The sequence below is a fragment of the Dromiciops gliroides genome, chromosome 5 (genome assembly GCF_019393635.1).
Source record: "Dromiciops gliroides isolate mDroGli1 chromosome 5, mDroGli1.pri, whole genome shotgun sequence".
Classification (NCBI taxonomy): Eukaryota; Metazoa; Chordata; class Mammalia; order Microbiotheria; family Microbiotheriidae; genus Dromiciops; species Dromiciops gliroides.
This window is the reverse complement of record NC_057865.1, coordinates 138174360-138188643: the sequence shown is the minus strand read 5'-3', so window position 1 is coordinate 138188643 and position 14284 is coordinate 138174360. Positions and strand designations below refer to the sequence as shown.

The 14284-nt window shown below is 37.7% G+C and overlaps 1 protein-coding gene across 7 annotated transcripts in view; it reads right to left on the bottom strand.

Moving 5' to 3' along the window:
- DOCK4 (dedicator of cytokinesis 4) overlaps nt 1-14284 on the bottom strand; it is a 572917-nt gene that overhangs the window by 288281 nt on the left and 270352 nt on the right. For 6 of the 7 annotated variants that reach the window (XM_043965817.1, XM_043965820.1, XM_043965821.1 and 3 more), the window contains exon 1: nt 2085-2231. Coding sequence is in view for 1 of the 7 variants with exons in the window: in XM_043965823.1 (XP_043821758.1) it covers nt 2085-2237; nt 11421-11504; nt 13142-13148 (244 nt within the window). In the remaining 6 variants the exon portion in view is untranslated. Of the gene's footprint in view, nt 1-2084; nt 2238-11420; nt 11505-13141; nt 13149-14284 lie in introns of those variants that run through there. The other variant, XM_043965823.1, reaches the window with a different exon arrangement.

The following is a 14284-nucleotide window of genomic DNA, read 5'->3' as shown; positions in this document are numbered from 1 at the left end:
GACAAATTTGAACTCAGATGTTTGGTCTTTTGGGGGGGGGGGCGGGGCTCTTGCCTAGGGTCACACAGCTAGTAAGTGTCAAGTGTCTGAGGGCACGTTTGAACTCAGGTCCTCCTGAATCCATGGCTGGTGCTTTATCCACTGTGCCACCTAGCTGCTCCCTGAACTCAGGTATTCTAGATTCCAGGCACAGTGCTCTATATACCACACTAGCCTGGTGGAATGGAAAGAACACTTCTGGAATCTGAGGACCTAAGTTCAAATCCAGCCTTTGATGCTTCTTGTGTGATTTCCAGTCAGTTACAGTCCCTCTGGGCCTCAATTTTCTCATGCGTCAAATGAGGGATTTGAAGTAGACAGCCTCTGAGGTCTCTTCCAGTTTTAGATCTATGATCTTAGCTTCCATCAGATCACTTTCAAGTTAAAGGGTTTATCAGATTATTTCCACAGAGGGGATGGGAAATGGGGTGGTCAAGGAGGTAGAGAATAACCAGAAGGCATTGGCCATCTGGGAGTATAATAGGAGGCTGGGAAGATGAAGGATTAAACCGAGAAAAGGGAGATTTCTCCACTAGATCTGGGCTGAGAGGGGAAATTGGAAAGAGATAAAACCACTATTTGGAAACATGAGGGAAAAGCAGACTAGGGCCTAAAACTAAAACAGGTTGACAAAATTTAATCATCTCAGATTTAAAAACAAATAAACAAACCTGTAACACCCCCCCCCAAATCAAGTAAATAGAGTTATTCACTCAATGATGCTTCAGTTTGTTACTGAATTATACGCTGTAAGCACTGTCATATTAATCTAGTAGAATCTAAGCTCCTTGAAGGAAAGTAGATATTTCTTTTTTCCTTTTGCTTTTGTTTAATTTTGTACTCAGTGCATCCTGCAGACCCCAAATAAATGTTTGTTTGTTGAATTGAATTAATCTAATTTAAAAATTCTCCAAGAGAGATTATCCCAGGTTCTTCTTAAAAGCAAGTATTTTGCATAATGAGAACAAACTAAAGATTAATTTTGTTTTTCCTACCCTTTTTTACCTCACAGTTAATTATGAAATAGCTCAAAAAAGGTCATATTTCATATGCACAATTGAATTATGATTTTGTTCTTTTTTAATGCCTTGGGAATTAAGCCCTCAAACATTTTGATATTTTAGCAGATTATGCATATAAGCAAAAATATGCTCCTTTTTTCTTTAGCAAAGGGCAATGCAGATTTTCTTTCACATTTTACGAGCTTTCAGAGTAGCAGTTTAGATGGCTTTTTCTTCAGCTTCAATTTCTATTTTTTAAGGCTGTTGATTTTTTTTAAAGGGAAAAAGGACTCTCCCCCAATAATAAAGGCATTACTTTGTAGCTGTTGGAAATGAGGCCTTTTGGTCACAAAATAACAACAAAACTGCTACAAAGAGAAGTTAAAGTTACTACCCAGAGAAAGCAAGGACCAAAACACTTGCAAGACTCTGAATTCCAAGAATGTAAATAAATAAAGTTTTTTGAAAAGTATTATTCAAACTTTAAAACACAATTCACTTGAAAGCCATGTGTGTGTGTGTGTGTGTGTATATATATATATATATAGTGAGGCAATTGGGGTTAAGTGACTTGCCCAAGGTCACACAGCTAGTAAGTGTTAAGTGTCTGAGGGCGGATTTGAACTCAGGTACTCCTGACTCCAGGGCCGGTACTCTATCCACTACACCACCTAGCTGCCCCCAAAGCCCTATATTACAAAAGAAATGTTTCCAATTGTTCTGTATTCAATCAGTAAAAAGAGATTGGGCTTAATACAAGATAGAAATAACAAGAATTCAAGAAGTATAAATTTGGAAAACACACACACACACACACACACACACACACACACACACACACACGAGCACCAATTCTTTTATAAAGAAAAAGATACCACCAAGTGGAGACATTCGGTCCTCTATAAATGAACTACACAAAACCATTTCTACCAAAGCATGGCTATCAATACCGTACTTAAGTTCAAAAGCCTGTTATTAAAACACATTTACCACTATAGTTTTGAAAAACAAAAACCAGTCTTATGAGGGTGCCACACAGGTTACCTTATCGGTCGATTCTCTTTGCTATCAAAAAGTGAGAAGATGACCTCGAGTTCTTCACCTAAGTTGGAGCACATCAAACTCTTCATCTGGACGAAGAGGTGGTGACTACTCGCCTGTACAGGGGTATCTTTCTTCCTGTGTCGGTGCTCCATCTGAATAATACCCACCCCAACAGAAAATTGAATCAATACAGGTGAAGTGAAATCAAATGTCTCATCATATCAAAGGGTACACACAGAATGTGAGGCTGCTATAATTTCCCAATGTGACATGAAGCATGTAACCATGAATGACTGATCTAGTTCAAAGCAAAATACCAGGTGTTTTTTTTCTCCCCAATACTTCACCTGGTTGAATGGAAAACCAAGAACTCTTATTTACACGTCAAAATTAAGAATAATACAACTCACTGAAAAAGTTGATGGATCACTAGCCAAAACTTCCAATCAGATATTTTTGTGTGGTATTATTTTTTTTTGGTGAGGCAATTGGGGTTAAGTGACTTGCCCAGGGTCACATAGCTAGTGAGTGTCAATGTTCTGAGGCCGGATTTGAACTCAGGTAATCCTGACTCCAGGGCCGTGCTCTATCCACTGCGCCACCTAGCTGCCCCTTTGTGTGGTATTATTGAGAAGAGATCAGAATTTGAAGTCACAGGAACTGAGTTCAAATCCAAACTCTGCTACTCACTGACTGTGGAACCTTAGGCAAATCATTTGTCCTTTCTGGTTCTGTCCCCTCACCTGTTAAATAAAAGGGCTGGCTTAAGATGACCTTTGAGACTGCTCCCAGCTCTTGTTCTGGGTTCCAGCATCTATTTTGATCAGTTTACAGCCATAAAAAAAATGCCATTATCTATGTAATTTTGAGAATAATAAAGAAAAACAACAAAAGCCTTCAAATCTCTATGATAATTCCAATGACTGTAATTTAGAAGCACATACTGTGAAGCAAGTATACTAGAAAAGTATGGAGTTCCTCCAAGATGTCCTATGGTAAATGAATGTGCAGTTACTGGAATTTACTTAACACTTTCTTTTGTATCTATCTTTTATTTTATTTTATTTATTTATGTAGGTGAGGCAATTGGGGTTAAGTGACTTGCCCAGGATCACACAGCTAGTAAGTCAAGTGTCTGAGGCTGGATTTGAACTAAGGTCCTCCTGCCTCCAGGTCCGGTGCTCTATCCATTGTGCCATCTAGCTGCCCCCCTGTATCTATCTTGCTGGAGAGGTAATGCTGTGTATTGTAATTATCTATGGACATAACTTATACCCTGCTGGACATTAAGCTCAAAACTAGATGAAAAGGCAGAATTAATGGTATTTGTATTATCTAAACTCTGGAAGTTCATTAACACCTATCTTAGTGCTCTGTAAACATTAGGTGCTTAATAAGTATTTGTGAAGGAATTACCACATTAAAATGTGAATTAAGCCTAATAAGTAAACTTCTAGTATCCCAGAGACCTCCCACTTCTGTTCACCAAGATAACTCATAGTATAGTAGAGGATGAGAATAAAAATTAACATCAAAATAACCTCTTGGGAGAAGAAATCATTGCTGACACAAAGAAATATGAAGAGGGAGGGGGCAGCTAAGTGGCGCAGTGGGTAAAGCACCAGCCCTGGATCAGGAGGATCTGAGTTCAAATCCGATCGAAGACACTCGACACTTACTAGCTGTGTGACCCTGGGAAAGTCACTTAGCCCTCATTGCCCCATGCATGCATGCATGTATATATATATATATATATATATATATATACATATATATATATATGAATGAAGGGGAAGACAGAGAAAAGTAGTCTTGAGAATACAAAATCTTACTCTACTTGCAAAAATAACAATAGCTAACATTTGGACAGCTCTTTAAGCTTTGTAAAGCACTTTCCATATTTTATCACATTTGACATTCACAACCACCTTGGTGCTATTAGTTTCTCCATTTTACAGATGAGGAGACTAAGACTGAGAATGGTGAAGCAACTTGCCCAGGGTCCCATAGCTAGTAAGCATCTGAAGTGGGATTCAAACTCAGGTCTTCTTAATATAACAAAAGGGGAAAATAGTTTGGCCATCACTGGCTGGAAGTCCTTAAACAATATTCCAGCATTTATAACTTCTCAATAAGTAGACAATGTTGAAGGATACTTGACTAATGCTGTAACCCCAGTTCTGCTTTAGCTGTTATAAAAGCTATAATTCTAATTTAATTGCAAGTATATTTCAGGCATGTAATCTAAAGGTGTAAATGTAATCATTATAGATTGACTTTTACTTTAACACAACCACAAAAATCAAACAAAAAAAACCCCAACAAAACAAACAAAAAACCACCAGCTGAGTCTGCTTACTACAAAAAGATTTTAAAAAACCCAATGGCATACAAGAACCAATAACTTCCCATTTTTACTACCTTTTATCATTAATTGGATCCACTTGAAACATCAAACTTATAAAACTACAACCAACTAGATAAATTCATCATCATAATGAATTCAAAAGGTGAAAAGCACATCTCCCTGGGGGAAAAACAGGAGAAAAAGTTGTTAATCTTTCAAGAAACTGGGCACAGCAGCAACTCTGCTTTTTTCCAGTTAACCCTTCAAAAAGCCATCTGGATAGCAAAATCCTCACCTACATGAACATGATCATTTTTATGCACTGCCATTTGGTTTTTGTTTGTTTTTGTTGTTGTTTTTTTGTTTGTTTGTTTTTGTTTTTGTTGTTCTTCTTGTGAGATAATGAGGGTTAAGTGACTTGCCCAGGGGCACACAGCTAGTAAGTGTTAAGTGTCTGAGGCAGGATTTGAACTTGGGTACTCCTGACTCTAGGGCTGGTGCTTTATCCACTGTGCCACCTAGCTGCCCTGCCATTTGGTTTTTGAAGCAGGAATAAAACCTAAGAAACTCATTGTCTTCCACTCAATCCTATGAATTCCTACCACCTTGCTCCCCAAAAGTTCACACTGTGACTTGATGAGGGAAATATCTGGTTTATTTGAAGCCTGGGCTTCAAAGTAGTAAACTGCAGATGACTAGTCTGAAGATGACAAACTTTAGGGGCTGGAGGAATAAATCTGGATCTGGCTAGCTGGTACCTTTTTAATTTTTTAACCTATCCTGTTTTCATTGGTGTATATATAGGAAACTCCAAAAGAGGAAACTCCCTTTCCCAAAGTGGATCCACATCTATTCTCCAATTCACTTTCAGTTGTTTTTTTAAAGTTGGGCAATGAGGGTTAAGTGACTTGCCCAAGGTCACACAGCTAGTAAGTGTTAAGTGTCTGAGGCCAGATTTGAACTTAGGTCCTCCTAACTCCAGGGCCGGTGCTCTATCCATTGCGCCACCTAGCTGCCCCTCCAATTCACTTTCAAGAGAATTGTTTCTGGTACTGACAGATTAAGTACCTAGCCTAGGGTCTGGAAGCTACAGAGGATGGCTCTAAGGCTGGTTTCCCTATGCATTGTACAATATTGCCTCAAGTTACCTCTTTGAAATTAGTCAGTATAGGGAGCTGTTGAAAATATTTCTATGAAGGTGACTTTATAGTTAGAGTGTGAAAGTCAAATTGATTCTGATTCCATTTTGTAACTGAGACTATTCTGTATCACCCCCGATATGATGTAGAATTTCCTGTTATATTTCTTTGCCTCAGATTTAAGTTCAGAAGTTTACCTTTCCTCTCTGAGCTAAGTTGTCTCATAAATTGCCTTAGTTCAAAGGAATATATTGTCTCTCCACATCTTACTGTCCATGTACAATTAAGGGAGATCTGTTATCACACTAACAAGCCTTGCAAGATGCAGGTGAGTGCCAAGAAGTCTGTTATCTCTGCAATGCTGGCTGTCCTTCAAGAAAGTCTGGACCATGATCACTGTGACTTTTAACTACCCATGCAAGTGGATACCACCAACGAGCTTTCCATAGCAACAAGATAGAAGGAGGGGATGTTGCTAGCCCTGCATTTCTGACTTCCATCCAATATGATTTTCCATCATTTACGATGCTTCAGATTTTTTTTGGTGAGGCAATTGGGGTTAAGTGACTTGCCCAGGGTCACACAGTTAGTAAGTGTCAAGTGTCTGAGGCTGGATTTGAACTCAGGTCTTCCTGAATCTAGGGCCGGTGCTCTATCCACTGCGCTACCTAGCTGCCCCAATGCTTCAGATTTTTTAACCAATCATACTGTTTGATGTGTCCTGTTCTTAATTCTCTTATATTTTCCAAAACTATTCAAAGGCTAGTAAGCCCACCTCATGGTCTTTTGATTGACTAAGGAGTTAAGAGACTGGTTTATTGGTCATTGCTAGCCTTATCAATAAATTGAATGTGCTTGAAATTTTGTGCCTTAGTTTACTTTTTTTTTTTTTAGTGAGGCAATTGGGGTTAAGTGATTTGCCCAGGGTCACACATATAGTAAGTGTTAAGTGTCTGAGGCCGGATTTGAACTCAGGTACTCATGACTCCAGGGCCAGTGCTCTATCCACTGCGCCACCTAGCTGCCCCAGTTTACTTATTTTTAATGGCAATAATAGCAAGACTTATGTGTAACTGAAGTTCTGATGCCTCTGAAGATTACTGCCTCTATGGCTGGGCAATTCGCAACCTCCATGGACCTCAGTTTCCCCATCTTTAAAAGTAGGACTTTAGACTAGATGATCTCACAATTTCTTCTAGGTCTGGATGATAATTTGGGGCCTCTGTAACCAACAGCCTGAACATGTGAAGATTATCTATTTCCACACCCCCTTTGCCGAAGTTTAGCTATGGCCTTCCCTTAAAACAATCACAATACTCCCAAGATTCCTTAGGTGAATTCAATTCTTATTTTTGTAATGAGTTCATTGTCAGGCCCAAATTACTCTGCCTACCCTCCAAGGATCACAAGGCATGTTGCCAAATTATCCCTCTGCAACATAAAAAGAATCCATTTGGATACTCTACAAGCAGAAATAACAAGAATATTTAAATTGGGGAAAAAAGGGGACCAAGGGAAGAATTGCTTTTTAGAGATTTGTATTTGGTCTTTTGGAACCAAAGAATGCTTTCCAAGGAGACATATGTTAACGCTATGAGGTCTAACACATATGTGTTACTCACATAAACACAATTAAGTGAAAATGAATTGCTAATTGTGCTGTCCGAAGCCTAAAGTCAGATGATTCACCTGGTGTTTTAACCTGAATTTCTGAAGAGGGAGTACAGAGACCTGTGCTTCCAATATAAGACTGAGGAGATGCTAATTGGAAAAGGGCTTAATGGAATGATCTCAGTGAAAATGTTGTAGTTGTAAATTCTTCAGTGATTCTTGTGGCCTAGAAGATGGAGGGATTGTACATGACCCCTTCCAGTTCTACAGTCATACCCTTTCTCCTGAAGAACAAAATAATCTAGAGTCACAGTGACCTGTGTCCTCACCCTAGTAAGAACGGCATACCATGGCATGCTTTTGAGACAGTACAGTAGAAAAAGTACTCATGTTCCAATGCAAGACTGAGTCTCAGCTCTGACTCTATCTTTAAATCTTCACAAGTCATTTATCTTCATCTATGAAATAGGGATAATAGTAACCCTTATCTCACCTTCCTCACAAGGAAATTTTGCAGAAAGTTCTTTGTAAAATGCTAAATACTACACACGGCAACTAGGTGGCACAGTGAATACAGTGCTGGGCCCAGAGTCAAGATGATTCATCTTCTTGAGTTCAAATCCATCTTAAATATTTACTAGTTATTTGACCTTGAGCAAGTCACTCAACCCTGTTGGCCTCAGTTTCTTCATCTGTAAAATGAGCTGGATAAGGAAATAGCAAACCATTCTTGTATCTTTGCCAAGAAAATTCCAAATGGAGTCATGAAGAGTCAGACACGTCTTTTTTTTTTTTTTTTTTGGTGAGGCAGTTGAGGTTAAGTGACTTTCCCAGGGTCACACAGCTAGTAAGTGTTAAGTATCTGAGGCCGGATTTGAACTCAGATACTCCTGACTCCAGGGCCGGTGCTCTATTCACCGCACCATCTAGCTACATCTTAACAACAAAAGGTACTAAACAAATGTGAGTCATTATCATTACTCAATAATGGTCCCAAATTGTAGTTGGAGGGGAAAGATTACTTGATTTGGAGGCAGAGGACCTAGGTTACAATCCTAGCTCTACTCCTTATTATCAATATAACCCTGGGCAAGTCTCTTAACCTTTTGGGCCCTCAGTTTCCTCACCTGTAAAATGAAAATACTTAGGGTCAAATGACCTCTAGTATCTTTTCATGCAAGTCCATAAGCATTAAGTAAGTAATCCACAATCATCTAAGGGCTGTGCTATTTAGTATTTTATCATCATCTAGCTTTTATTAAGGTGCATTACTTCCATGGAAAAAAAAAATATCAATTAACTGGACATCAAAAGCAATGAAATATGTAGAGTAGATTACCTCTGAGTTCCCTTCCATCTCTGAGATATTTCAAGAAAACAGAGGGAGGCGAGACAAGTTGGGAGAGAGAAAAGGAAAGAAAGGGGGAAGGAGAGAGGAGGGGAAGTGCTTCAACAAGAGAGGAAAGGACAGGTCGAGAAGAATAGAGATTAGAGGAAGGAAAGAGGGAGAATAGAAAGAGAGATCAAGAGAAGATGGGACAGGGACTCTAGTACTCTACCTCGCAACAACCTTCCTGGACATATCTGTGCTAACCTGTACATATCTAACCCCTTGACTTCTTGTTCTGGAAACTATAATGAAAACAACATTACTACTTGTTTTTTAAAGGACATGCCAATCACCTTTTCTATGCCTCTACTCACTGGGATGGAGGAAGGGAAAGAAGAGGGGGAAGAGGGAGAGAGGTAGATGGGGAAGAGGAAAGGAAATTTGTCACGAGGTAAGATTAATTACCAAATGTACCACATAAGCAATTACTGCTTTTGGAATGTAGAAACAGAGGGAACAAGGCATCAAAGTAGACAGCAATTGATATCTTGATATTAAAAGACAGATCTGACTATGTCACCACTCTGCTCAGAAATCTACAATGGCTCCATAATAGCTCTAGGATAAAATTCAAAATTCCCAGTATGACATTTAAGGCCTCAACAATTAAATCTACACTTGCTGCCGCTGCCTCCTCCTTCTTTTTAAAATATTACTTCTTCAGGGGCAGCTAGGTGGCACAGTGGATAAAGCACTGGCCCTGGATTCAAGAGGACCTGAGTTCAAATCTGGCCACAGACACTTAACACTAGCCGTGTGACCTTGGGCAAGTCACTTAACCCTCATTGCCGTCACCAAAAAAAAAAAAAAAAAAAAAAGGAAAAAATATTACTTCTTCAATGTGCAGTAGTAGACAGAGAGCCTAGCCTCAGTGCTGGAATGCATCATATCATGCTTCCAGCCCACAATATTTTTTTCCTATCTGCTCTGTTTCCCAGTGCCTATATATACTTTCTGTTGTTCTTGCTCAAGCACTGTATTCAAATCAATAATACCATCAGTACTGGAAAGGACATGTCAATCATCTCCTCTATGGCTTTAACTTGTCATCCCTATGATTCCCCCAAACAAAATATCCCTTCCTAGCTACCACTCCATGATATGGTATTCTCTCTCCCTATTAAATGTAAGCTCCTTGAGGGCAGCCACTATATTGCCTTTTTTTTTTTTGTATCATAGCACTTAGGACATATAAATGTTGTAAAACGTGCATTCATTTATTCAGTTATCTTCCTTTATGAAATTATTTTTATATACCTTTGTGTTTACTTATTTAGGTACATATTAGTATACATTCCAGAATGTAAACTCATGAAGGTAGAACAGTTTTTACCTTTTTTCTTTGTATCCTCAGTGCCTAGGAGAGTGTTGGGACCATAGTAGACACTTAATAAATGTTTGGAGTTGAATTGATGAGGAATTTCATCTGGACCTTGAAGGGTAGATAAGATTTACATAGCAGAGGGGTGGAATATGATAATGGTATAATATCGAGGGAAGTAATGGGACGTAAAATAAGCCAGTTTGGCTACCAGCTCAGAATTCACACAGGGGAATAATAGAAGACAGAAAGTAGAAAAGGGAAAATGGGGGTAGATAAAAGGCCAACAACACCAAGATTCAAAATTTTGATTCCTATCAAGCCCCTTTGAGCAAGAATTATTTTATGCTATCTTATCATTGTATGTCCTTCAGCATATAGCACAATACCTTGGCACAGAATAATATCAAATACAATGTTAGTTGCTCCTTGATCCTTTCTTAGTCTCCTTATCTCATAAATTTGCCTGGGTCTACTCCCAATGCCTGAAACATACCCCTTCTACATCTCTACATATTCCCTACTCCCCAAACTTAAAGTGATCTCTTCCTCATGAGATTTTATTCTAACACTCTCTTTCCTCTGCCCTTGTCACACCCTACCTTCTATTTTCTTCATATATGTGTGTATATAAATATATGCATAAATATATATATGTATGTATGTATAGGTATATATATATATATATATATATAAACACAAATATGTGTGTATAAATTCCCCCCACCCCCGCCTCCATTTAGTGTATTCAGGGCATAAATTATATGATTTTTTTTCTCATATATATTTCCTTTCTCCCCATATATTTTCTTACATGATTTGTGCCTGCCCTACTCAGCACTTCCACTTTTATATAGCACACACTTAAGAGTTGATAAATTTAATTGAATTTGTTGAATTGATGGTAGGTCTTTGAACTTGGATATAATATGACCAAAGAAGTATTTTAAGAATATTAAACACTTGTGTAGTATAGATCTAAAGGAGGAAAGGCTAGAGACAGAGGAACCAGTTAGGATAATATTGCAGTAATCAGGAAAGAAGCAACAATGATTGTAACAAGAACTGGGATGGTAATAATAGCAACAAAAAAGGAATGAATAAGTGAGGGAGGTTTTGTTTTTATGTTTTTTAAATCAAGAGGATTTGGCAATTTGGAAGAATGCTTTGTATGAGACAAAGCAAAAACACACAAAAAAAATTGACTTCAATTCATCCTGGGACCAAAAACAACACAAAGAAATATGCAAAGGAAAATAAACTTATTTTCAAACTTATCTTCCTGGCACCTGAGAAGTAGAAGCCATATTAAAGTGTATCATATTATTCGGAGAGACGGCTGTAATATTTAATCATGTTTCAGGGCACGGTCACCTCATTGTTCAAATATCTTGAATTTGTCTTCAAATTAGATCTGGAACATTATGTGAGCTCTATATTTAATAAATTAGGCAAATATTAAGAATACCATGGAAACCACAAAATTAGCACTTAGAGAATAACTGAAGGTAAATTGCTAAATACCTACAATCTGTAGAGTTCTGTGATGCTAATATCCTCAGGGTCCACCATTGCATATTCCTTTCGAGGCACCAAATCTAATCCAAGTTGTCTAGAAAACAAGATGTAGAAATTTACAAGAACTATCTCTATGGAACAGCTAAAAATGTATATCTCCTTATATTGGTTTTTGTTGTTTTTGTTTTTTTTAGTGAGCAATTGGGGTTAAGTGACTTGCCCATGGTCACACAGCTAGTAAGTGTTAAGTGTCTGAGGCCAGATTTGAACTCAGGTACGCCTGACTCCAGGCCAGTGCTCTATCCACTGCGCCACCTAGCTGCCCCCTCCTTATATTGTTTTTAAACTTAGCTGTATTCTCCACCATGCGTACTGCCACCATGTCATGTATGTGTTAGTCTCTGACTGGAGTAAGGAATCAGTAACCTAAGTCAACGAGGAAAGCCAAGGAATTTCCGGTAGGATATAAAAGCTGCCATTGTCAGTGAAGCATCCCCATCACTAGGGATGCCGTTTTGCTAGGCCCAATACATAAGGAAAATAAAATGGCAGATGACTTAGTGGAGGAGAATGGAGAAAGTGACCCAGTGACAGATAAGAATCTCTCTGGAGAGTCAGTCAAGTCAGGGCCTATGGGAAAATTGAGGATGAATAGATGGATAAACTCCAAAGATTTGGGTAGCATCAAGCAAAATAAATAGGCCCAAGAAGGTCATCAAGAAATGAGTAATAGAATGGTTGTATTTTTTCACGGATGGTGAAAAATTTCCAGTAAAATTGATAATGTGAAGAAACAGATCAAATTTTGTGAAATGATTTGAAAGATAAACAAAGTATTACCCCATGAGGAGAAGGAAAAAAAAAGAAAGCTTACATATCTTTTCTATTTGGGGGAGAAGGAGAAGTGGTACTTGTTTCCCATCCAGTTTTATTCTTGAGAGTTCTCAGGATGATCTTCCTTAGTTCTCTTTTTTTGTGTGTTTTTTTTTTGCAGGGCAATGAGGGTTAAGTGACTTTCCCAAGGTCACACAGCTAGTGTGTGTCAAGTGTCTGAGACTGGATTTGAATTCAAGTCCTTCTGAATCCAGGACTGGTACTCTAATCCACTGCACCAAGTAGCTGCCCCAGTTGTCTCTCTCTCTCTCTCTCTTTTTTTTAAACTTAAGGAATTATATAATGCCAGCTATTATTATATGCTATGTTCAGCTCACCCCCTACTAGAGAGTCAAGTGTATAACATGTCTAACACAATACTTTGCATATAGGACTTTAACAAATGATCAATGAACAAATACCCTTTATACTCTACTTCCATATGGTAACAAGAATACTTTTTTACACTCATTCCCATTGTCATCAACCTATATAAGTGCTTCCCATTTTTACAGCATTCAAACTCTAACCTGAAAGTTAAAAAAGTTGGACTCAACAATCATATTTAATTTAGGCTAGCTATATGTCTGTGTTTCTTATTAAACTTTTCCTATCTGTTTTATCTTGTCTGGAGAGTAAATTCCTAGAAGAGGTATATAAGCCTTGCAATTGTGCCCAGTTAAAAGAAATACATGTAATAAAAGAAAAAGAATGAAATATGTGTTACTTTAAACAGGAGATTATGGAATCCGGGTTCAAAATGAATTCCCTTTATATGAAATATAATCATTATCTAGAAAATTCCCCATTAGCCAGATAACATAAGTAGATTACACTATTCATTTTATGCTGTAATACCTATTACCTATCATTTAAAAAATTAGCCCCAAATAGCCAAAATGCAGTTGAGTTATTACATACATCAAAAAAGGAATTTTTCAGTCAAATGAATATTTATCTTTCCTTTTCACTTTATTTCCCACATTGTCTTTTGCCTCTTACTTCATCTTTATTCTTTAAATTGAAAAAGGGATCAACCCTTCCCTTGTATCGATTTCTGAAATTGTTTTAATATTACAACCTATTAACTCTTTTGTTAATAAATCAAGTCTCTTTCAATACATCTAATATACTGGTGTGAACTAATGACATTCACTTTCCACAGCATTTAGATTTGTATGTTAGATTGAACTGAGTTGAAAACCTTGGAGGTCAGGTAGTCTGACTCCTAATTTTTTGTTTTGTAGAGGAACTGGGGCCATGAGAGGTTTACTGACGTATCAAGGTCCACTCAGGTAGTCAATAGCCAACAGGGATTCAAACTTTGGCCCTTTATCTTCAATTCAGCATTTTTCCATTATACCACATCTTGTAATAGTCCTTTCCACCCTTTATTGATGAGACCTCTGTTTAACCCAAGGGGAGAACCCCCAACATTATCGGAATTTCGTAGTCTAGGCCAATGGTGTTAAACTCAAATATACACAGAAGGTATCTGGTCACATATTGACTCAAAACCTCACAAATGAACATCATCTATGTGGTATTTATTGTATTTATGTTTATTTTGTTAAATATTTCCCATTACATTTTAATATGGTTGGGGCAGCACTCAAGAGTGTTGTAGGCAGCATGCCAGGGACTACATATTTTACACCTCTTATCTAGCCTAGTTGCATTTTCAAAATAGCCCATTCCTTCAAACTATAATCTTTTGCAAATGTGACAAAACTAAGGACTCTGAAAGAACATAATAGTAGTTGGTTTCAGGACTAAATAGATTTATTAAGGAATTACTATGTAAAATGTACAGTGCCAAGGTGCTAGTAATATAAGGTAAGATACAAAAAGTTCCATATTTCAAGTATCTTACAATTTAAATGTCTTATAAGATAAATGCACACAATATTGGTATGATACAAATTACATGTCCTGTGCCCAGAACAACAGAATTGAGAATGATATGATCTGGAAAAGGAACAAGGAATTTTTCAAACAAAG